Source organism: Sturnira hondurensis, unplaced genomic scaffold (genome assembly GCF_014824575.4).
Source record: "Sturnira hondurensis isolate 20B ecotype Veracruz unplaced genomic scaffold, ASM1482457v3 Scaffold0016273, whole genome shotgun sequence".
Classification (NCBI taxonomy): Eukaryota; Metazoa; Chordata; class Mammalia; order Chiroptera; family Phyllostomidae; genus Sturnira; species Sturnira hondurensis.
Window position 1 is genome coordinate 239,521 of NW_028088904.1, and position 25,285 is coordinate 264,805.

The following is a 25,285-nucleotide window of genomic DNA, read 5'->3' on the forward strand; positions in this document are numbered from 1 at the left end:
CAAGAGGAAATGAAGAATACTGTTGAGAACCACTCTGCCTGTTCTCAAGAGTTGTAACTTCCCCCCATGGCTCAGGCTGAGTGAGCAACCTCTGGATGTGAGCCACCAAGGAGACAAAGCTTTTCTCTGGCAGCAGCACTGCTTCTGCTTCATCCCCTGCCCACAACACTTGGTTGGTTAGTCAGAGACAGGTGAGACCCCTCAGAGGGAGAGCAACCTAAACCAGACATGATCGCTTGGGAGGCCCTCAAGGAAGGACTTGGGGGGCTTCAGCAAAGAGGGTGTGATGTACCCTCACCCCTTGGCTATTCTAACATAGCCTGAGTCCCCATTTCCATTTGGGAGAAGTGCTTCCTGGCTCTAATCCACTTAAGGCTGAAAACTTATGACTGGGAAAGCAGTGAAGCTTTTTGCTGGCTAGATTGGGTTCTGGAAAGAGTGATCCGGCATAAGAAAAAGTTCTCAAAGTCCTGTGAAGCCTGCTTTGCTTAGAGTGTTTTCATTCACATGATAAGGGTCTGAGCAGGAAATGAGTATGTCTCCCAAAGTTTTTGCAACCCCCTTACCTGACAGATACTGACTCAGACTAAGACCTCAAATTTCTCTGGAATGTTATTTACTGTTTGATCCTTGCCTCCTGACATTGATTGATGAGCTTTACCTGTATTCCTGTGTATTACAACCCAATAAAAGCCATTGAAGAAGAGGTTCTGGGTCTTTCTTCTCTGAGAGACTGACCACCTCTCCTCCCCAAGCAGATCATGTCTTGATAGTTTTACTTTCATCCACGGTGGATGGGGGGACTTAATGGCAAAGTTGCCCACACAGAATACAATTTCTGAACTGAAGAACACAGTGAAAAGAATAAAAAACAGGCTTAATAAAGCAGAGGATTGAATCAACAAGCTGGAGGACAAGATAGAAAAAACACCCAGATAGGGCAAGAAAGAGGAAAAGAGACTCAGAAACAAGGAAGAGGTATTAAGGAAACTGCAGGACAACATGATATGGAATAATATCTGTATAATAGGAATACCAGAAAAAGAAGAAGAAGAACAAGGGATAGAAAACCTGTTTGAAAAAGTAATGATGGAAAACATCCTTAATTTGATGAGAGAAAAAGTCGCACGAATCCAAGAACCACAGACATTCCCAATTAAGAGGACCCAAAGAGGCCCACTTCAAAATACATCAAAATTACAATGGAGACTTCAGGCCAAAATGGAGGTGTAGGTAGAAACACTTTGCCTCCACGCATATCCAAGTTTAAAGACAACAAAATTTTAGGAACAAAAACACAACCAAACACAGAAAATTGAACTGTACAGAAGTCCAACAATAATGAACCATTCATCCAGGCTGGTAAGAGGGGCAGAGTCAGCAGCTGGCAGAGTGGGGTTGTGCAGGGAAAAGCCACCAGACTGGACCGACCCAGGTGCTCATGCAGCTGTTGGCAGATCCCAGGTGTGGAGTTGCAACAGGCGGACCCAGTGGGAGTGCAAGGTGGCTGGCTGACTGTGGTCACACATTCACACTCAGATAAACCAGGTGAAGGAGTGAGCAGTGAGGCAGACTGCACAAGCTAGGGCCCCAACGATGGGAATTAAAGCATAAAAATAACAATTGGAAAAACTTTTGGGGTCGAGGTGCTGGGAGAAGCCCCCAGGCTCACAGAGAGTTTGTTGGAGAGACCCACAGGGTCCTGGAGGGTGCACAGGCCCACACACCTGGGAGTTGGCACCAGGGGCATCCAGTTTACTTGTGCAAAGCAGCAGAGGGAATGGAAATCCAAGAGAGAGCATGGAACAAGCCTATTGCCCCTCTCTGACCCTGCCCCCACATACAGCATCACAACCCAGCCACTGGGTTGCCCAACCCTGATGAACACCTAAGGCTCCACCCCTCATACATAACAGGCATGAACAGACCAAAACATTATGGCTCAAGAAGAGCAGCTAAAAACCCCAGAGCCAATACTTCTAAGTGACCTAGAGATAGCCAACCTATCATATGCACAGTTCAAAATACTGGTGATCAGGATGCTCACAGAACTGGTTGATTTTAGTTACAAATTAGAGGAACGAATGAAACTAAACTAAATGAAATGAAGCAAAATGAATAGAAAATCAATAGTGATGGAAAGGAAACTGGGACCCAAATCAATCAAGTGGACCAGAAGAAAGAAAAAAATGACCAAACATAAAAGAATGAAGAAACAAGAACTCAAAAAAAAAATGAGGAGAGGCTTAGGAACCTTCAGGACATATTTAAATGTTCCAACATCTGAATCATAGGAGTGCCAGAAGGAGGAGAGGAAGAGCAACAAGTGGAAAACTTATTCGAACAAATAACAAAGGAGAACTTTCTCAATCTAGCAAAAGAAATACACTGCCAGGAAGTCCTGGAAGCTCAGAGAATCCCCCAAAAGTTGCACCCTAGAAAGAACACACCAAGGCACATCATTATTACATTAGTCACGATTAAAATGAAGGAAAGAATCCTAGAAGCAGCATGAGATAAGGGGACAGTCACCTACAAAGAAGTTCCCATCAGAATGTCAGTGGATTTCTCAAAAGAGATCTTACAGGCAAGAAGAAGCTGGAAAGAAGTATTCCAAGTCGTGAAATCCAAAGACCTACATCCAAGATTGCTTTACCCAGCAAGCTTTTATTTAGAATGAAAGGGCAGATAAAGTGCTTCTCAGATAAGATCAAATTCAAGGAGTTCATCATCACCAAGCCCTTATTATATGAAATGTTAAAGGGACTTATCTAAGAAAAAGAAGATAAAAAATAGGAACAGTGAAAAGACAGCAAACTCACAGTTACTAACCACCACACCTAAAGCAAAAGCATACCAAGTGGACAGGTAGATCGGAAGTGGAACCATAGAAATGGAAATCACATGGAGGGTTAGCAACAGGGGAGTGGGAGGAGGAGAAGCGGGAATAAGGTACAGAGAAGAAGTAGCATAGATGGTAGGTGGAAAATAGACAGGGGGAGGGCAAGAATAGTATGGGAAATATAGAATCTAAAGAACTTGTGACACGTGGACATGAATGAAAGGGGGGAATAGTGGGGGAGGGGTGTGCAGGGTGGAGGGGAGTGAAGGGGGGGAATGGGACAAGTGTAATGGCATAATCAATAAAATATATTTTAAAAATGTGGTAAAATATTTAATAACCTGTGACCTTGCTGTATCCCTGCCTGGCTCCCACGCCCCCACAGCAAGCCACGCAAGCTACATTTGAATTATAAGACCCACCCTCTTCTGCTCCCAAATTTGGAGGAAAGGTGCATCTTATAGTCTGAAAAATACACTACATTTACAGTGTTGTACAAGCATCACTGTGGTGTTTGAGAAGCTTTTCATCCCCCCAAATGGAAAACCTGTACCCATTAAGCAGCCACTCCTCATTTTTTTTTTGTCAGACTTCTTTAGTGGACCCGGGATTGGAGGGGGAGATAGAGGCTTTTATAATAGTGTAGGTAAAAGATATTGGTTACTTTGGTTATAATGGTGGCAAAAAACTTGACATTAAAAGATTTTTTTTATTGGTTTGTAAGATGGAGAAAAAAGGGAGACAGAGAGAGACAGAGACAAAGAGAGAAAGACATTGACTTTTTTTTTACTTACTTATGCTTTCATTGGTTGTATGTGCCCTGACCAGGCAATTAAAACCTGCAATTTTGGCGTATCATGGCCGTGTTCCAACTGAGCTATCCAGCCAGGGCCTGAAATTTTCTCTCTATATGTGTATATATGTGTGTGTATACATATCTCTTAATTTAACTTTTTACTGAATTTGAGCCATTGTAAATTTGTAAAGTAATGTAAGCTGTCATATTTTCCTAGGTGTTCTTCAGATGATGCAGACAAGAATTGGGGCGTTACAGGGAGCTGTTGATAGGTACTGTTGTTCATTTTGTAAATAAATGAGTGGGAAGATTGTCATCTGTTTATATTTTGAAGATTATTTTATCATCATTCCTCTCTTTATTTTTCTTTTAGGATGAAAACAAAAATTGTTGAGCCGTATAATAAAATAGTAGCCCGTACTGCACAATTAGCAAGACTTCAGGTAGGCTCTCACTTTTCATTTCTTTATATTTTGTTTATCTTGTTTTTATAAATGAACGAATTTCAAGTGAATTAATTCTGAGAAAATAAGACAAAAGGGGGAGATACTACAGGGCTTTAAAATAAGATATGAAGTTAAAAAAATACAAATCAAAACTACCATTCCAGTGAATTATTCTCACTCTTGTTATTGCAGTGTATACTTATTTAGTGTTTTAAAAAGATTTTTTAAAAATTAATTAATTAAAATGTTTTAGAGAGTGGAAGGGTGGGAGAAAGAGAAGAAGTATTGATGTGTGAGAGAAACATCAATGGCTGCCTACTGCACTTGCCCAACCAAGACCTGGCCCACAATCCAGGCATGTGCTCTGACCTAGAACCAAGCCAGCAATCTTTTGGTTTGCAAGGCTGTGTCAAACCCTCTGAGCTGCACCAGTCAGGGCCCATTGACTGACTTTTTAGAATTTAAAATTATTTCTTTTAATAGAGAACAGAAAGAAACCTAGCATTATACAACTGGGTGGGGATTGACTAGGGGAGCCAGGGGGTGTGGGCAGTGTCGGGGAGAGCAACAGGGAAGAATGTGGGACAACCGTAATTGAACAACAATGAAAAACCCCACAAATATCTTAAACTTATCTTAATAAAGTGGGAAAAAACATTTTGAGGAATACCAAACAGTTTTCCTATCATCAATGTATGAAAGTTTCAATTTCTTTATTTCTTGCAAACACTTTTTAAAAATATAGCCATCCTTTGGGATATGAAGTAGCATTTCAACATTTTGATTTGAATTTCCCCAATGACTAATGATATTGAGCATCTTTTATTGTGCCTGTTGACCATTTATATATTTTCTCTGGAGAAATGTCTATTCAAATTTTTTGCTGATTTTTAAGGTGCATTATTTACTGGCTCCCCTCCCTTCCTCCCTTCTCTTCCTTTAGTTACTTTCTAGGCTTGGAATTGTGGCTTCCAATTTAGTTATTGAGAAGCTGTTATTCTGACCTGGTCTTTTGAAGGTAATCTAGTGTTCCTCCGGCTTTCAGGACTTTCTCTTCTTTTGATTCTCTTCAGTTTCAGAATGTGTGTGTGTGTTTTTTATTCATTTCATGTGCAATTTGTTTTTCTTCTTCTATCTGTGAATTTATCTCTTTTGTTATCCATGATTCTTCGGATATGCATCATTCTGTCTTCTTTGTCTTTAGATTCTGAATAAATATATGCTCAACATTCTCTCTTTATCTTCCTTATTTTACATATTTTTGTCTTTTCATGATATTCTCTGTGGTGTTTTTTTCTGATTAGTTTTCCATTTCATTAATTCTTAAGCTAGTTTGTTTATTATTATTTTGCTAAATTTTGATTAGTATGTTTTATTCTTAGAAACTCTGTTTTTTTTTAATCTTTTTTTTTTAGTTTTTTTTTTAAGATTTTATTTATTTATCTTTAGAGGGGAAGGAGACAGAAACATCAATGTATGGTTGCCTTTCGTGGGTCCCCTGCTGGGAGTTGGCCTGCAGGGAACCGGCCTGCAACCCAGGCATGTGCCCTGACTGAGAATTGAACTGTGATCCTCTGGTTCGCAGGCCCGTAGAAACTCTGTTTTTGTTTTTCTAAACTGTTACATATCCTGTCCTATTTCTTGTTCCTTGACTTTTCTTTCTTTGAATATGTTCTGATGAGGTGTTCTATTGCATACTCTGGTAGGGAAAGTATTTGTAGTCTTGTGGGTACATTTGTGTTTGTAGTGTTTGCTGCTTATATCTGATAGAGTTCAGTTCCCTGGGTGCCTGGTTATCTTTTGTTATTCTCTACACAGATTATTTGAAAAGCTATTTTTTAAGAATATTTGACCCTTCTGAGAGGATTTGATTTGTTTCTTGTGGCATTAAAAATCATTACCAGTCCAAGGATACCATTAAATATCATTTAATTAACTTTAACTCTTTTGCTTCATTTTGCCTCAGAGGCATTCAGAATGTGGGTTCTGGTTTTCCAGGGTTAGCGGGCATGCTCAGATTACGAGCGGATTTGCTTTTTAGTTTTCAGTGGTAAGGTAATAACCTACTCTACCATTATTGAAAACAGGAAACTTACATGTGTCATCTTTTTTATAAAACAAACATCAGATATTTTATTCTCCTGATAAAGTTATTAGTACTTCCTTAACAAGAAAGAGAACAGAATCTTAAGTTCTTTTTTTAAAATATATTTTATTGATTATACCATTACAGTTGTTCTATTCCCCCCCTTCATTCCCCTCCACCCACACACTCCCCCCTCCCCCACCATTCTCCCCCCCTTAGTTTATAACCACGTGTCTCAAGTTCTTTAGATTCTATATTTCCCCCACTATTCTCCCCCTTCCCCCTATCTATTTTCTACCTACCATCTATGCTATTTTCTGTGCCTTCTCCCCCCTTCTCCCCCTCCCACCCCCCTGTTGCTAACCCTCCATGTGTTCTCTTCATTTCTATGGTTCCACTCCTGATCTAGCTGTCCTCTTGGTTTGCTTTTGTTTTAGGTGTGGTTGTTAATAACTATGTGTTTGCTGTCCTTTCACTGTTCGTATTTTTCATCTTCTTTTTCTTATATAAGTCCCTTTAGCATTTCATATAATAAGGGCTTGGTGATGATGAATTCGTTCAATTTGATCTTATCTGAGAAGCACTTTATCTGTCCTTCCATTCTAAATGAAAGTTTTGCTGGATAAAGCAATCTTGGCCGTAGGTCTTTTGGATTTCATGGCTTGGGATACTTCTTTCCAGCCCCTTCTTGCCTGTAAGGTCTCTTTTGAGAAATCTGCTGACAGTCTGATGGGTACTCCTTTATAGGTGACTGTCCCCTTATCTCTTGCTGCTTCTAGGATTCTCTCCTTCATTTTAGTCTTGGCTAATGTAATTATGATGTGCCTTGGTGTGTTCCTTCTTGGGTCCAACTTCTTTGGGACTCTCTGAGCTTCCTGGATTTCCTGGTAGTCTATTTCCTTTGCCAGACTGGGTAAGTTCTCCTTTATTATTTGTTCAAATAAGTTTTCCACTCGTGGCTGTTTCTTTCCCCCTTCTGTAATCCAGATGTTGGAACGTTTAAAGATGCCTTGGAGGTTCCTAAGCCTCTCCTCATTTTTTTGAATTCTCATTTCTTCATTCCTTTCTGGTGGGATTTTTCATTCTTCCTTCTGGTCCATTCCATTGATTTGAGTCCCAGTTTCCTTTCCATCACTATTGGTTTCCTGTGCATTTCCCTGCATTTCAATCAGTTTAGCCTTCATATGTTCCTCTAATTTGTGACTATAATCCACCAGTTCTGTTAGCATCCTGATAAACAGTGTCTTGAATTGTGCTCCTGAGAGGCTGGCAATTTCTCGGTCGCTGAGAGTTATTGGCTCTGGGACTTTGAGTTCTTCTTGCTCCATCTTTCGGGCTGTTCGTGCCTGTTCCGTAGCAGGATCGGAGCCCTAAGGTGTTCACTAGCGCAGAGCAACTAAGTCGCTGGGTTGTGACGCTGTATGTGGGGGCGGGGTCAAAGGGGGACTATGGCGTCCGGTCTGCCACCTGTCCTGGAAGTTCCTAAGCCTCTCCTCATTTTTTTGAATTCTTGTAACTCCACATTTTTCTGTTTGGTCATTTCTTCCTTCCTTCTGGTCCACCCCCTTGATTTGAGTCCCAGTTTCCTTTCCATCACTATTGGTTTCCTGTGCATTTCCCTTCATTTCAATTAGTTTAGCCTTCATATGTTCCTCTAATTTGTGGCTAAAATCAACCAATTCTGTGAGCGTCCTGATCACCAGTGTTTTGAACTGTGCATCTGAAAGGTTAGCTATTTCTTGGTCACTTAGAATTATAGGCTCTGGGGCTTTGAGCTGTTCTTGAGTTATAATGTTTGGTCAGTTCGCACCTGTTATGTTTTAGGGGCGGAGCCTTAGGTGTTTACCAGGGCAGGGCGACCCAGTCACTGGGTTGTGACGCTGTATGTGGGGGCGGGGTCAGAGAGGGGGAAAAAAATGGCGCTTTGCTTCCCCCTGATCTCTCTCAAATTTTCTGTCCCCTCTGCGGCTTCCCACAAGCACATTGGGCCCCTCTGGTGATGATTCCTGGGTCTGTGGGCCCGAGTACTCTCCAGGACCCTGTGGGTCTCTCCAATGAGCTCTCTGTGAGCCTGGGAGACTCTCCTGGCCACTTGACCCTGAGAAAGTCTTTCCAGTTGGTGTTTTCAGGCTCTAATTCCTGTCACTGGGGCCCTCGCCTGTGCGGTTTGTCTCACTGTTCGCTCCTTTGCTTGGCTTATATGCGAGTGAATGTGTGACCGCTGTCAGCCAGCCTCCCTGCGCCCTCACTGGGTGCGCCCCTCGCCACCCCACACCTGGCAATCACCAACTGCCTCTGCCTACGCTCCTGGGTCCGTTGGGCGGAACTGATCTTTCCAGCTGGACCCTGCTCCTCCACTGACTCTGCCCCTCCTACCTGTCTGGCTGAGTGGTTCATTGTTGTCCAACTTCCGTCCAGTTCAGTTTTCACTCTTTTGGCTGCGTTTTTGTTTCTAAAACTTCGCTGTCTTTAAATTTAGTTGTGGGAGGGGGCATAGTGTTTCCACCTACGCCTCCATCTTGGCCAGAAGTCTTTATTTACTTACTTTTTTCCATTATCATTTTTTTATCGTTTTTCAAATACAATTGCCTCCTTTTTCCAACCACCACTTTCCCCTGCCCCACCGTCCATATTTACTTTGGCTTTGTCCATGGGTCCTTTCTACATGTTCCTTTATATCTCTTCCCCTTCTTTCCCTCATTTTCTACCTCCCTTCTCCCCTCTGGTCGCTGTCAGTTTGTTCTTTATTTCATTGTCTCTGCTTATATTTTGCCTGCTTGTTTGTTTTGTTGATTAAGTTCCACTTACGGGTGAAATCATATAGTATTTGTCTTTCATCATCTGGATTACTTCACTTAGCATAATGCTCTCCAGTTCCATCCATTCCTTATTTATTTTGCTCACAGTGGCTTTATTTTTATAGCCCCTCCAAAATGAAAACAACCCAAATGTTATCAACAGGTGAATGGATAAATAAATCATGGTATTTCCGTACAATGGATACTATTCAGCAATAAAGAAATGAACTGTTGATACAGACAACATACATGAATATCAGTAGAACTACACCGAGTTTGAGAAGGCTACATGCTGTATTATGCTATTTACAGAAAGTTCTAGAAAATGCAAATTAACCGGTAGTGATAGAAAGCAGAATAGTGATAGCCTAGGCATGGGAAGCAAGACAGAGAGAGTGGCAGGAGTCGGAGATAAGGTGATGTAGAAAACTTTTGAGTGGTCATATTTATGTTCACTACTTTGGGGTAGAACTTTATAAGGATATACAAATGTCAGAATTCATCAAGATGTGCAATTTGAATGTGCATATTTTTGTCTATCAATTATACTTCAGTAGAGGTACAAGGAAAAAATAAGGGGTACCATAGTACCTAATAGTCATCTACTTTGTGGAGAAAACATTATATAAGTAATTCTGTTAATCTTCACTCTAGGTAGTTATTATTCAGGCCATTTTACAGATGAGGTAACTGGGTCAGAAAGGCCAGGTAATCACACAACTATGGTCAAGCCAGGCTCAAATCAAGGTCAAAGGTCTCTGAGGCTGGGGCACTTTTCTCTGTATTATGATGTTCTCCTGCAATGGTGAATTCCCAGTATGAAACCATAGGTGATAGTCCCCTCATCTAAGCAAGTCCTCTACAAAGAGTCTTAGTGCTGGGACTGAGACCTGGTACCAGGGCTTGGGCAGTTTTAAGGAGGCCAGTTCACTTCAGCTGGACAACATAACTGCTTCTCCCTGGGCTGCTGGCTGCAGAGCTCTGCACAGTTGGCTCTACCTTGCTCTCTGGGCACGTGGAGGCTACGGCTGCTCTGCTCAGTCAGTACCCCAGCCAGCCCTGTACTTTATTTTGTAACTACCAATTCATATTTCTTAATCCCATCACCTTTTCACCCAGTCCCCCAACCAGCCTCTCCTCTGGCAACCATCAATCTTATCTCTGTATCTGAATCTGTTTCTGTTTTGTTTGTTCATTTATATTGTTCTTTAGATTCCACATATAAGAGAAAACGTATGGTGTTTGTCTTTTTCTGACTGATTTTTTTTCACTTAACAGCTGTATGGGTTTTTAAAAAATTTATTTATTTTTAGAGAGAGGAGAAGGGAGGGAGAAAGAGAGGGAGAGAAACATCAATTGGTGCCTCTTATACATGCCTTGACCAGGGACTGAATCTGCAACCTTGGCATGTGCCTGACTGGGAATCAAATCAGTGACCTTTTGCTTTGCAGGACGATGTCCAACCAACTGAGCCACACTGGTCAGGGTAATTAGCCATAAGTTTTGACAGAAAAAAATTTTTAATTGTATAAAAATATGTAAAGAACATACACAAAACAATTTTTTAACTGTCTTTAGCAATTATATTTCTGTAGTGTTGGTTTTTTATTAAGATAATGTTTTCTATGCATTGTGTAGCAAAACTAAGGAATAGTTTAAATTATTATAATGCTGATAATTTTCTGTGTTTTGAGAGCCAGGAGTTCCTGTGTGGAAGAAATAAGTTAGAAGATAAAGTAAACACCCTGTTTTCTTGATTTTTAATTGAAAGTAATCAGTGTGAATTCATATTTTAATTTTCTCTTAAAATGGTATATATATTATATGTGTATATATTTTTGTACAAATATATATGTGTATATAATGTTAACTTGAGAATTTTTATGTGTATTATAGAATAGAGTGAATGAATATATGATATTTTAATTCTAACATTTCCTAGCTGTACCTACTGAAAAGTCCCAGAAATGCGGAAACCTAGTTCCCAGAATGTGGTCTTGATACGCTGTTGACTTCTAAAAGAAATCAGGGCTTCTTTGATAAACCATTCATTCCAGGTCTGGGGCATGAAATATATAAAATGATTTTGGAATATTTTTATATTACGTACCAAGGGAGCTTATCAACAGCTGCTAACTAGAGGTTGTGACAAAAGGATTCAGCAGCCAACTTGCGTTGGCTCTGGGGTGACCAGCTCTCCCAGTTTTAGAACTGAAAGTTTTGTGCCTTCAGAGACCTCTTAGTTTTCTGTAAATGTGTACATTTGATCACCTTCAGAGGCTCCCATTGACCAAAAGTGGGACAGTGTAATAAGCATCTCTAGGATAAGAAGTACAGTGGATTGGCACCCTTTTTATGCTTAAATCTATGCATTTGTGATGATAGCCAAAACAAAATCAAGTAATTATTTGTCTTTGGTGGATATTAGGAAAGCAGTTTTAAACTTTAAAAACTGATAAACCATGGGAAGAGTCAAGTATTTATTCTTACTTTTCTATATGAACATAGCATTGGCTAAACAAATAGATGAGGTAAAGTTTCTTTTTATAGAGAAATTTTGTATACTGGCAAATAAAGACAAAATGATAGAATTGGAGTATCATCACGTTAATGCATTTTGACATTTAGTTTTAGTGGCTGCTAAAAGCACTGAAAGAGAAAACTTTCACACCCACTAGAACATACACATCATATGTGTTCTAGTTACTCTTCCACCTAATGAGTAATCTTGCCAAAGATATTAAATCTGAGTCTGGTGTAAGAAATACAGATGATAGCAGAACGTGTTGAGCTACACTGTGGGAGTGCAGCCAAGAAAACTTAAGTCTGTGGGAAACTATACAGGACAGATGATCCAATATATACAACAGATTGAAAAGAAAAAAGAGATAACAGTGGAAGCTATATAGATTTTAAAAGGGCAAAATTAGCCCTGGCTGGTGGGGCTCCGTGGATTGAGTGCCAGTTTTTGAACCTAAAGGTTGCTGGTTTGATTCCCTTTCAGGGCACATGCCTGGTTTGCAGGCCAGGTCCCCACTTGGAGGCATGTGGGAGGTGACCAACTGATTGATGTTTCTCTCCCTCTCTTTCTCCCTTCATTACCCTTTCTCTAAAAAGAAATAAATGAAATCCTTAAAAAGGGGGGGTGGGCAAAATTAACGTATAGTGTTTACATAGAGACATTTCAGTAATAAAACCATAAATAGGGTAAAGAAGTGATTACCACAAAAGCCAGAATAGTTGTTTCTTTTGTTGGGAATGAGGAGTACAGGGCGATGGGCGGAGGGTTTTGACATTGGCAGAGTGTTCATGAGGGGCTTCTTTAACAGCTGACATGGCTCTTTCTTCTGCTCTGTGTGGTGGTTACAAGTTCAGTCAGCTATTACTGAATAGCTGTATGTGATTTTCTTTGTTTGTAGTATCTTATCTGTATTTTTAAAGACTTTAGTTGTTTAGAGAGCAGTTTTAGGTTCACAGCAAAATTGAGAGGAAAACACAGAGAATCCCTGTGTATCCTCTCATCCACAGCTTCCCCCTTAATGAACGTTTCCTGCTAGAGTGGTGCATGTGCTGCAACTGACGAATCACTCACAGCCCATCATTTACATTAAGGTTTGCTCTTGGAACACATTCTGTGGGTTTGGAAAAATGTATGATGACATGTGTCCATCATTATAGTGTCATACAGAGTGTTTTCAGTGCCCTAGAATCCTTGGTTTTCAGCTTACTCATCCCCCAGCCCTTGGCAACCACTGATGATTTTACTGTCTCCATAGTTTTGCCTTTTCCAGAATGTCATATAGTTGGAATCATATAGTAGGTTTCCTTTTCAGATTGGCTTCTCCCACTTAGTCATATACATTTAAGGTTCTTCTGTCGCTTCATAGTTTGATAGTTCTATTGCTTTTTAGTGCTGAATAATATGTTTGTATTATTTTTGATAATAAAAGTCTAAAATTAAGAAAAGAAAATTGATTCGAGTGGAGGCAACTATATTAGAAAATGGTGAGAGCGGATGTCTTAATAGACTGACTTGTTGACTGAGGATTTTATTAAATGCTATTCTGAGAATATTCAGCGTAGTAAGTCAGTGAGGTTTATTAAAAAAGGGGCTGGAGTGCTGAAAACTGTTTGTAAGAGGATAAATCTGGCAGAATGGATTTCAGTAAGAGACTGGGAAGTTAGCCAGGAGACCACAGTATTAAGAGGAAGGTGATGAAGATTTGGATTAGTGTGATGCTTGTAGGAATAAAGTTAAAAGAGCTATTGTGCCTGGCTGGTGTAGCTCAGTGGATTGAGCGCGGGCCTGCGAACCAAACAACCATGGTTCCTGGGTTGCAAGCCAGTTCCCAGCAGGGTATGCACAGGAGGCAACTATACATTGATATTTCTCTCCCTGTCTTCTTCTCTTCCCCTCTAAAGATAAATAAATAAAATCTTAAAAAAATCCAAAGCCATAACTGAACTGAATTGTTAAAAAAATAGCTTAACTCAGTCATTAAAAAAAAATAGCTGTTGTGTTATACAACAAAAGGATAGTCAGTTAGACTTGGTGAGAGATTAACTATGGTTACAAGTAAAAGCAGTAGAAATAAGCTCAAAGATTTCATGTTTGAGGTTATATCCTTTATTGGGTAGGTACTGGGGACTTCTGAAAGGACAATTCTAGGTGATTAGACTAACATAGGATGTGTCTTTCTCCTCATGATGTATTCAGAATCTCAGAGGAATGATGGCTAGGATCTGTCTGAAAGTGCAGTCCCACAGGCACGAAGCTGACAGATGGTTGTGTTGGGAGTTTGTGTTGAGATATGAGGGTGACTTTATTGTTTTTAGCTTTTGAATTTTGAATCATGTGCTCATATTACCTATTCAGAAAATAAATAAAATGTAATTAAAAGATAAAGATGCCCAAGTCTTCCACTTTCCAGGGGGAAATCCGCATTTGGCATTCATTTATTACTTTAAGTACTTCAAACGATAGTTACACAGAAAAGCAATCAGGTAAACATGTTTAATGCCTAGTTGCCTTTGACTTACATGTTTGTAAACATATATTTGATTTTTGTTTATATTTTAGTGTTTGTATATGCTGAACATGTGTGTGCACATTGTGAGTGCATGAGTGTGGTGGTGTGTGTTTCACTCAGAATAAAAAAATGTTTATTACAGCTGGAGCCTCAGGGACCCTGTCTTCTCAGTGCTTTTTTTATTGCTACTAGTTAGGATTTTCCTCCTTAGATGGGAGATGTTCTTGCTATTCAACAAGCTTCGGGGCCGTGCAAAGATGGTGGTGCTGCTGCAGCAGCACAGACGGGGTCTCTCTCTTGTTCATTATCACTGTTGAGCTGGAAGGACATTAGGTGTTTGTTACTCCATCAGTTTCCCTTCTCCTCACTCTCCCCCAGGCAGTTGTCCTGGATCTGGCTTCTATAATGAAGCACCCTGAAATATGTTTTATTTTATGCCTTAGTCTTTTGGACACATATAGAACCAATATTAGATTTGATAAGGAAAGATAATAGGCCCTGGCTGGTGTAGCTCAGTGGATTGAGCACGGGCCTGTGAACCAAAAGATCGCAGTTCGATTCCCTGTCAGGGCACATGCCTGGGTTGCAGGCCAGTTCCCAGAAGGGGCCAGTTCCCAGCAGGGGATGCACCAGAAGCAACCATACATTGATATTTCTCTCCTTCTCTCCTTCCCTTCCCTTCTAAAGGTAAAAAAATAAAAAAAAAATAAAATAAAAGATAGTAGGAGGTGACACATATGGTGATGTATATGGTGACAAAGGTTAAAACATTTTTATTTTTAAAAGTTTTTAAAATAGCCCTGGCTGGCATAGCTCAGTAGATTGAGTGCGGGCCTACGAACCACATGATTGTGGTTCGATTCCAAGTCAGGGCACATGCCTGGGTTGCAGACCAGTTCCCAGCAGGGGACTCATGAGAGGCAACCATACATTGATACTTCTCTCCTTCCCTTCCCCTCTAAAGAGAAATAAATAAAATAAAAAATAAAAATAAAAATAATTTTAAAAAAGTTTTTAAAATAACTTTTTTCTTGGATGATTATTTGTAATTAAAAAGGTAGGAAAATTCAAGTAAGGCATGCTTATTCTTTAAGGTCTAGTAAAATTGGGAGAAAACTTCAGGTCTGTTCCTCTGGTCCTTAGAAAAGAGAAGCCAGGATCAGAAACAATAGGAGGTCATAGTAGGAAGCTAGGCAGTCCTCACACAGTAGATGTCATTGTGGGCTACACAAAGGCACCGCCTGAGGATATTAGAAAAAAAATTATGATGCTTAGTTCCCACTGCTAGAAGTTCTGATTTAATTGATCGGGACTATGGCCTTGGCACTGGAACTTTTTGAACCTACCCACTTGAATTTAATAGGAAGTCAAGATTGAGAACCACTGGCCTAGAGAAGAAAACTGGTGGAGGACTGGAGAGTCCATGGGTTTCATAGTATCTTAATCCTTAATTCTTTCCATGTGGGATGAATTGGAGTTTATTTTACTATAATGATGCTTTTTAAGACTTGTGCTTATTTAGGTTTCTGATTGGTGGAAATCAAAAAAGACAATCTATAGCATCTAGAAAGAATGGAGAGATTTACTTTTAACCTTGTGATGTTTGTATAGGTTGCCTGTGATTTGCTTCGGAGAATAATTCGCATCTTACATCTCAGTAAGAGACTCCAAGGACAACTGCAAGGGGGAAGTAGAGAGATTACAAAAGCTGCCCAGAGTCTCAATGAACTTGGTAAGTTCTTTTTTATTACAAAGTTAGTAGAGTTTTAAAGGCTTTTTTTAGTCACTTAGTTTGTTGGCTTTTGTTATATTATCAACATTAACAAATATTATGGATCAAACTTATTTAATAATTGGCTGTTCTCAACATTGTCACATTTTTCAAAATGGGTGAATAAACTTAATAGATTTCTTAGAAATGCTGTTTATTTTTAAACTATCATATGCAATAGGCCTTTTAAAAATACAGACCTGTGAATTTTAATATGCATAGATTTATGTAACCTCAAGCACAGTCATGTACAGAATAGCCCCATCACCCCCAAATTCCATCATGATCTCTCTTTATAGTGATGCCTACCTGCCCCTCACCTGCTATGCCTAACCCTGGTGATCGCCCAGGGGTTCTGCATCACAGTTTTGTCTTTTGGAGAACGTCAATATAGTCATCAAGTATGTACCTTTTTGAGACTGACTTCTTGTACCTGATCAGCTTAATACCTTTGAGAATTATCCAAGTTTTTGTATAAACACTGTAATTTGTTACTTTGTGTTTGTTGGGATACTGCTGTGTGGTTGTATCACTTTTGTTTATTGATTCACTGGTTGAAGGAATTTGTATTGTTTTCAGTTTTTGGTGATTATGAATAGAACTACTGTAAACATTCATGTACAGGTTTTTATGTGAACTTAAGTTTTCATTTCTCTAGGAGAGAGATCTAGGAGAAATGCTGTTTTGTAGGTGACAAATCCCTTGTTGACATTGTGCCTAGAAGACTTAGTTAATTCATTTCTTCATTTGTTCCTTACTTTCCCAAACATTTGGAGTAGAGTCTAAATACTCAAGGGTAATATTCATGATTTTGACTATTAACAAGATGCAAAGTCTGTGATGAAGCAGTTCCCAATTTTTCAGGCAAAATTTTGAATAGCTATCAAATATGCATAGAATTACTAACACCTGCATTTTAATGAGGATTTGTGGTTTTCTTTTCAATAGGTACCTAGTAATTTTTCTGAAGTGGATCTCTTTAGTGGTATTTGTAACTTTGTAGGATCAGAAGGTCTTTGATTATATCCATCTCAAATACCAAGACTTAGTCTTAGTGATATTATTTAGCCAAAATATTATCAGAAAGATGTGTACTAAATGATTTTTGAAATTTTTCTGCCTTTGATATTTCAATTACATGGTCATGCTATAATGTTTATTCTATATTTTTCCTAAGAAAATATAATAATATCTTTCACAAATCATGCTTTAACACATTACAATTTATAATGCTTAAACGTATTGCTTAGGCACATCATTGGGAACATATCTAACTTGTTATTTGAAGTGCTTGGAATATATTGTATGAAAAATTAAGTGTTTAGCCCTGGCTAAAACCTGGCTGGTGTGGCTCAGTGGATTGAGTGCTGGGCTGCGAACCAAAGGGTCACTGGTTAGATTCCCTGTCAGAGCTCGTGTCTGGGTTGTGGGCCAGGTCCCCAGTAGGCGGCACACCAGAGGCAACCACACATTGATGTTTATTTCCCTTTCTTTCTTCCTCCTTTCTCCACTCTCTAAAAATAAATAAATTTTTTAAAAAGTTAAAATTTTAGCAGTGAGTAATGATTACTTCTTTTTCAGACTGTGCTAAATGCAAGAGTGTAAAATGCCTAGTACCAGCATTTATTTTTTTTGCTTTATCAAATTTCATTGCTGTGCTTCAAAAATAATCTGTAGGATAATAGAATAAGTAAAACATATAAATTATTCCAAGGTTTATTGATGTGGACACCAGCCTGCATTGTTCATGTCATTATGTATGAAAAATGAGACATTCAAAATGACTATCAAGTCTGGTGGAGGAAAAGGGACAGCATGGCTTTTCTCTCAAGGGGAGCAAAAACCGTGGCCTTTGCCATGACCAGCCTTTATTGGGTTTCTTGGCACATCGCATGATGGTCCTCATTTACTATGCACAAGTTGCTTTAGGTGGTTACCTTTTAGGGAAAACAAATGAGCCAGTGCTGATAATCACATCACAGAAGGGGGATATTTGCAAATGAAAAGGGCAAAAGTGGTTGGATCAGTTACACTGGTCCTAGGAAGGTTTAGCATGGGTTTTAGGAAGTTATTTTGTAGTAAATAAATGTTTGCCACTGGGGGCTGGATCCATGCCATGCAGAATGGTCTCCTAAAGTTTAATATATATATTTATCATCACTAATACTCCTTCATAATAAAAAATTGCTAGGCTTTATGATTATCAGTTCTTCTAGAAACAATGGATGCTGTTATGGAAATGGTGAGTTTTTTCTTTATTTTTATTGTTGTCTGTGTTACAGATTCCCTATTTTTCCCACCATTGCTCACCTTTATCTGGTCTCCCCCCTCTCCCCTGCCCTGGCCATCACCACAATGTTTTCCATGTCTATGGTCATGCATACGTGTTCTTTGGCTAATCCCTTCACCTTCTTTCATCCAGTGTATGATGCTTCCCTCTCCCTCCCCTCTGACAGCTGTCAGTCACTTCCATGTATCCATGCCTCTGTTTCTATTTTGTCAGTTTATTTTGTTTGTTATTACATTACACACATAAGTGAGACCATATGGTCAATCATAATGCTTTGAGTTGGCGCAGTACAGAGTATAAACCCATTATCCTTCCAATGAGGTGTTGGCTTTACCGAAAATTTTATAAATATGATGATGTTGAGAAAGTATTGTTTGCAGTGAGTTTATTTCAAAATGGATTGTATTAATTTAAATTTTTAACGCTTTACAGATTATGTGCTATTCAAAATTTATGAAGGCATCTTCTCTTTATTCACTGCTATGGTTCAGTATTGGCTAGATCTAGCATTGATAATAAGGAGACGCCAGGAGGGAAATGAAGTTTCTTTATTTGAAATTAATATTTTAATAGAAGTAATAATTTGGTAATCACTACTATAATTACACATGTATCTAAATTATATTTTTATGACTGGAATGTCTTGAAATTACCGATTTTTATATCAATATGGGTCTGATTCACATTAGAAAGAATAAAATGATGAAGAGTACCAGTATTTATACCATAAGCGCCCTTGAAATTAACTTAAGCCAATCTCTCAAACTTGAAAGGCCTTGAGACTTGAATTGCAGTGACCAGATAAGATAATTGTCATCTAGAAATTAAGTACATTCTGAGAGCCTGGGGGGAAATGTGGTAGAGATTTCTTTTATGGGGAGGTGTGATGACAATGTTCGGAAGTTAAATTGTGATAGTTATTACATAATCTTGTCAATAAAAAAACAGTGAATTTATACTTTAAAATGGTGAATTTTTTGGTATGTGAATTATATGTACATATAAAAGTATGTATCAATTTAACAAGTATGTATATCTGTATCAATTTTAAAAGTACATTAAATATATCAGTTTAAAAAGTATATAGTAAATATAGTGACAATATTCTTACACTAATACCTTTTCTTTTTATTAAATAGAGGTCTAAATGACTAATAATAAACTGTCCCTATTGAAATGTATGATTTGGTAAGTTTTGAAATGAAGCCCTTGCCAATCAAGATAGTGAACATAACTATCACCCTCAAAATTTCCTCATGTGCCTAGGTAGTTACCTCCTCTGGCATTTACTGATCTGCTTTTTGTTGTTATAGATTAGTTGATACTTTAAAGAATTTTACATAATTGGAGTCATACAGTTTGTGTGTGTTTTTGTTCGGCTCATCTCAGTCAGCTTAATTACTCTAAGATTCATTAATGTTGTCTGTATCAATAGCTCATTCCTTTTTATTGTTGATAGTATTCCATTGTATGGATATCCCGTAGCTGATTTATCACTTCACCTGTTGGTGAACATTTGAGTTGCTCCTAGTTTTCAACTTACAAATCAAGCTGCTATGAATATTCATGTGCAAGTCTTTGTAAGACATGGGGTTTAATTTCTCCCTGATTAATATGTAGGAGTAGAATGGCTAGATCATATAGTAGATGTATGTTTAAGTTTTATGTACCATAATTGCCAAAGTGTTTCTCAAAATAGTTGTAACATTTTACATTCCTAGCTGTAGTGCACGAACATTCTACTTCCTTCACGTCTTGGTAAAGGACTGTGTCCAGCATATATTAAAAATTCCCCAACCTTGCTAAGAACACAAACAATCTAATTAAAAAATAGACAGATTTAAAGAGACACTTCACCAAAGAAGATATATGGGACTTCTGGTCATGATGGAGATATAGATAAACATGCCTCTCTTCCTTGTACAACTATAGCAAAAATTATAACTGGACTGTAAAATAAATAGCACCCAGAATTGTTATAAAATTGAATAGAAGTGTGACAGCCGAGGGTTTAAAGAACTATATTCATCCTGATGGGTAGGAAGGGCAGAGAGGTGGAGATGGTTGGAGAGGTGAAGTGCAGAGACGCGGAGTGGTGTAGAGAGGCATGGAGATGTGGCATGGGCAGTCCTACATCCCTGTCTGCTAGATAAAAATTGGGAGGGATACCTTGGGAGTGAGGGATCCAAGTCCCAGACCAGAGCACCCAGCCTAAGATTCCAGAACCAGGAAGATAAGTCCCTGTAACTTCTGGTTGTAAAAACTAGTGAGGTTTGGGGTAGCAGAAGAAACTGCAGGATTCTCAAGAGACTCCTCTTAAAGGGCCCTCAGCAGACTTGGGACTCACCCAGACACACCCAGGTAGCATAAGGGGAGAAATTGAAGTGACTGGAAACAGGGTAAGTGGTGAGAGACAGCTTCCTCCCAGGCAAAATTCTGAGGCCAGGCTGTGGGATTGTCCCCTCTCTGAGCCCTCCCCTGCACAGAGCCACACAGTGGTGACACGGGTTGCCCTGCTCTGGCTATTACTTAAAGCTCTGCACTATACAACTCATGGGTGTGCTTTTCTACAGTAGGCCACACTACTAAGACGGGGAGACAGAGCAGCTGTACCTATTACACAAAAATAAACATGTAGCTGCCAAAATGAGTAGACAAAGAAATATGGCCTAAATGAAAGGACGGGACAAAACTCCAGAAAAGAATTAACTGAAATAGAGATAAGCAACCTATAAAACACAGGCGTCAGTACATTGGTAATTGGGATGCTCAGGGAACTCATTGGGTACTTCAATAGCATAAAAAAGACCCAGACAGAAATGAAGGTTACACTAAGTGAAATAAAGAAAAATCTGGTGGGGGTGGCCAATCTTTTGATGTTTCTGGGCCACACTGGAAAACAAGAATTGTCTTGGGCCACACATTAAATACACAAACACGAAAACTGATGAGCAAAACAAGGGTTTTAAGTAAATTTACGGTTTTGTGTTGGGCTGTACTCATAGCCATTCTGGGATGAATGCGGTTGTGGGCTGCCGGTTGGACACTCCTGACAGGGAACCAACAGTGGAGAGAATGAAGCCAACAATCAAATCAATGATTTGGAACATAAGGAAGAGAAAAGCATTCAATCAGAACAGCAAAAGAGTTTTAAAAAAAACAGAGGATGTGGTAAGGAGCCTCAGAGGCATCTTTAAACATAACAGTCTGACTCGTAGGGATGCCAGAAGGAAATGAGGAAGAGCAAGAAATCAAAAACTTATTTTAAAAAATAATGAAAGAAAACCTCCCAAATTTGACAAAGGAAATCGACACAAGAGAGCTGCAAACAAGATGGATCCAAACAAGACCACGCAAAGAAACATAATAATTAAAATGGCAAAGGTTAAAGATAAAAGGTTGTGAGAATCTTAAAAGCAACAAGAGAAAAGCAGTTAGATACCTACAAGGCAACTCTCATAAGACCGTCAGCTGATTTCTTAAAAGAAGCTTTGGGGGGTAGAAGCAACTGAAAAGAAGTATCCAAAGTGATGAAAAGCAAGGACCTACAACTTACAGTACTCTATCCAGCAAAGTTATTATTAGAATGGAAGGGCAGCACTTTGAAAGTACTTCCTAGACAAGGTAAAACTAAAGGAGTTCATTATCACCAAGTCATTGTTATATGAAATGCTAAAGGTAATTATGTGAAAAAGATGAAGATCAAAATGAACATTAAAATAACAATAAATTCACAACTATTAATAATTGAATCTAAATAACAAACTAAGAAAACAGGCATAACAGAGACAGAATCAGAGATATGGAGATCATTTGGAGGGTTATCAGTTGGGAGGAAGAAGTAGGAGAGTGTTGGAAAAGGTGCAAGGATTAAGAAATACAAATTGGTAGGTACAAAATAGGCTTAGGGGTATTAAGAACAGTACAGGAAATGGAGTAGCTAAAGAACTTATATGCCTGACCCTTGGACATGAACTAAGAGGGAATGGCTGGATGGAGTGGGGGTATTGGGAGGAGGGGGACTAATGGGGGAAATTGGTATGACTGTAATAGCATAATCAATAAAATAAATTTTTAAAAAGGAGATTTATGACAAATGCCTATAAGACACTTAACATCATTAAGCATTATGGAAATAAAAATTAAAATTATACTAGTCATATTGACAGAATAAGCAGAATTACTTAAGTGAAGACATATTTTAATTTTTCATACTGATTATTTTGTAATGAGTAAAAATAAAACTAATAGTGCACATTTCACTATTAAATTGTCTTGCATTTATTTATGGCTTGTCTTCAAGAACAGTTTGGGGACTAAATTTAGCTGAACCTTACTATAAATTGGTAACATTTTTTGAATACATTAGTAACATAATATATTTAAAAATATATATTTTTTGCTAATGCTACCAGTTACCTTTCAAAACTGTTAACCCATTTAAACAAGGACCCTACATAATTCATTAATTGATATTTTTTAGAATATTTTCAGCTGTTTGGTAAACTATCATTGTGAACCGGAATAAGGTACTATTTTTAAATTAAATTAGTGTCTGAAAGCACTTAAGGTTAGAAATATTGAGAGCTTCTCATAATATTAATATATCTGGACCAGCAGACTTGCTTATTCCATGGAATGTATTGGTGCTTATTTCATGTTGGATTGACACTGTAGTGATGGAACAATGAAGTGCTGTATTTCTACAATCAACATTAGCACATTCTAGTTTCCTCCTTTGGAACATAATTAGGTATTCCACCCACCCATCATTTAGATACCTTGGCCCACTCATCCTTCAGTCATTGGTGAGGAGTCTCTTGTTCTCTTTGCTTTAGAGTTATTAAATGGTAAAATTCTGCTAGATATTGGATTAGAATATTCAGATATAAAGAGGACATGGAAGATGTAAATTTGTGCTGTTTAGAATTTAGTTGCCCAACTTCCGCCAAGATCAAGGCGTAGGTGGAAACACTGTGCCTTCTCCCACAACAAAGTTTGAATACAACAAAGGTTTGGTGAACAAAGATGCAGCCAAAGAACAGAAAATTGAACTATACGGAAGTCAGACAACAACCCACTGTTCAACCAGACCAGTAAGAGGGGCGGAGCCAGCAGCGGAGCGGGAATGGGCAGGAAAGATCCCCTGACCCCAGCCGCAGAGGCAGCCCTGCATCGGGCTGACCCAGTGAAGGCGCAGGGCCGTGGACTGGCTGTGGCTACACATTCGTGCACAGATAAGCCAGCAGAGGAGTGAGTAGTGAGATGGACCAAGCAGGCCCCAGCGGGGAACCCAGTGGCGGCGGTGGGCAGCAGTGGGCTGACCGCAGTCGCACATTCACACACAGTGGGCGGACCTTGGGGGCCCACGGCGGCGGTGGTGGCAGCGGCGGCGGCGGTGGTGGAGCAGCAGAGGGGACTGCCATTGCTTTCCTTTGACCCCACCCCCACATACAGTGTCACAACCCAGCGACTGAGTGGCCCGGCCCTGGTGAACACGTAGGGCTCTGCTCCTCATATATGACAGGCATGAATAGTCCAAAATATGGCTCAAGAAGAACGCAAAGGCCCAGAGCTGATAACTCTAAGTGAAAAAAGAAATAGTGAACCTCTCAGATGCACAATTCAAAACACTGGTGATCAGGATGCTCACAGAACTGTTTGATTTTAGTCACAAATTAGAGGAACATATGAAGGCTAAACTAACTGAAATGAAGGGAAATGCACGGGAAACCGATAGTGATGGAAAGGAAACTGGGTCTCAAAACAAGGGGGTGGACCAGAAGGAAGGAAGAAATGACCAAACAGAAAAGAATGAAGAAACAAGAATTCAAAAAAATGAGGAGAGGATTAGGAACCTCCAGGACATCTTTAAATGTTCCGACATCTGAATTATAAAGGTACCAGAAGGGGGAAAGAAACAGCCATGAGTGGAAAACTTATATGAACAAATAATCAAGGAGAACTTCCCCAGTCCGGAAAAGGAAATAGACTTCCAGAAAATCCAGGAACCTCAGAGAGTGCCAAAGAGGTTGGACCCAAGAAGGAACACACCAAGGCACATCATAATTACATTAGCCAAGATTAAAATGAAGGAGAGAATCCTAGAAGCAGCAAGGGATAAGGGGACAGTCACCTACAAAGGAGTACCCATCAGACTGTCAGCGGATTTCTCAAAAGAGACCTTACAGGCAAGAAGGGGCTGGAAAGAAGTATTCCAAGTCATGAAATCCAAAGACCTACAGCCAAGATTGCTTTATCCAGCAAAGCTTTCATTTAGAATGGAAGGACAGATAAAGTGCTTCTCAGATAAGGTCAAGTTCAAGGAGTTCATCATCACCAAGCCCTTATTATATGAAATGTTAAAGGGACTTATCTAAGAAAAAGAAGATGAAAAATATGAACAGTGAAAGGACAGCAAACTCACAGTTATTAACAACCACACCTAAAACAAAAGCAAACCAAGAGGACAGCTAGATCAGGAGCAGAACCATAGAAATGAAGAACACATGGAGGGTTAGCAACAGGGGAGTGGGAGGAGGAGAAGGGGGGAGAAGATACAGAAAATAAGTAGCATAGACGGCAGGTAAAAAATAGATAGGGGAGGGCAAGAATAGTAGGGGAAATATAGAATCTAAAGAACTTGAGACATGTCATAAACTGAAGGGGGAATGGTGGGGGAGGGGGATGTGCAGGGTGGAGGGGAATGAAGGGGGGGAATAGAACAACTGTAATGGTATCAATAAAATATATTAAAAAAAGAATTTGGTTGGTTATTTTCTTAGATACTAGTTTTGGGGTTTTGTTTGTTTCCTATTCTGTTGGGATATCTTTTGCTTCCTTATATTTCAAATTGCTGATTTTATTCTTAGCTTCATCTACTCTGATATTGATTCTCTATAAATTATTCTTCATTTCAGTTAGTATGTTGTTCATTTCTCACTGGTTCTTTTTTATGGTTTTTGTGTCCCTTTCTATCCTGTTGAAATTCTCACTAGTTCATTGCATGTCCTTGAAACCAGTGTTGAACTTTACATCTAGTAGATTGCTTGTCTTCATTGTGTTGAGTTCTGTTTCTGGAGTTTTGTTCTGTTCTTTTATTTGGGCTATGTTTCTTTGTTTTCTCATTTTGCCGGCCCCCCTGCATTTATTTATATGTAGTAGGTAGTAGAGCTGCTGTGTCTCCTGGGTGTGGTAGAATGGCCTAATGTAGTAGGTATTCTGTA

The 25,285-nt window shown here is 39.2% G+C and overlaps 1 protein-coding gene across 1 annotated transcript in view; it reads left to right on the forward strand.

The window, feature by feature from the left end:
- COG5 (component of oligomeric golgi complex 5) overlaps nt 1-25,285 on the forward strand; it is a 385,812-nt gene that overhangs the window by 28,168 nt on the left and 332,359 nt on the right. Inside the window, exons 4-6 of the mRNA XM_037065860.1 lie at nt 3,856-3,910; nt 4,012-4,081; nt 15,610-15,730. Of these exons, the coding sequence (XP_036921755.1) occupies nt 3,856-3,910; nt 4,012-4,081; nt 15,610-15,730 (246 nt within the window). The remainder of the gene's footprint in view (nt 1-3,855; nt 3,911-4,011; nt 4,082-15,609; nt 15,731-25,285) is intronic.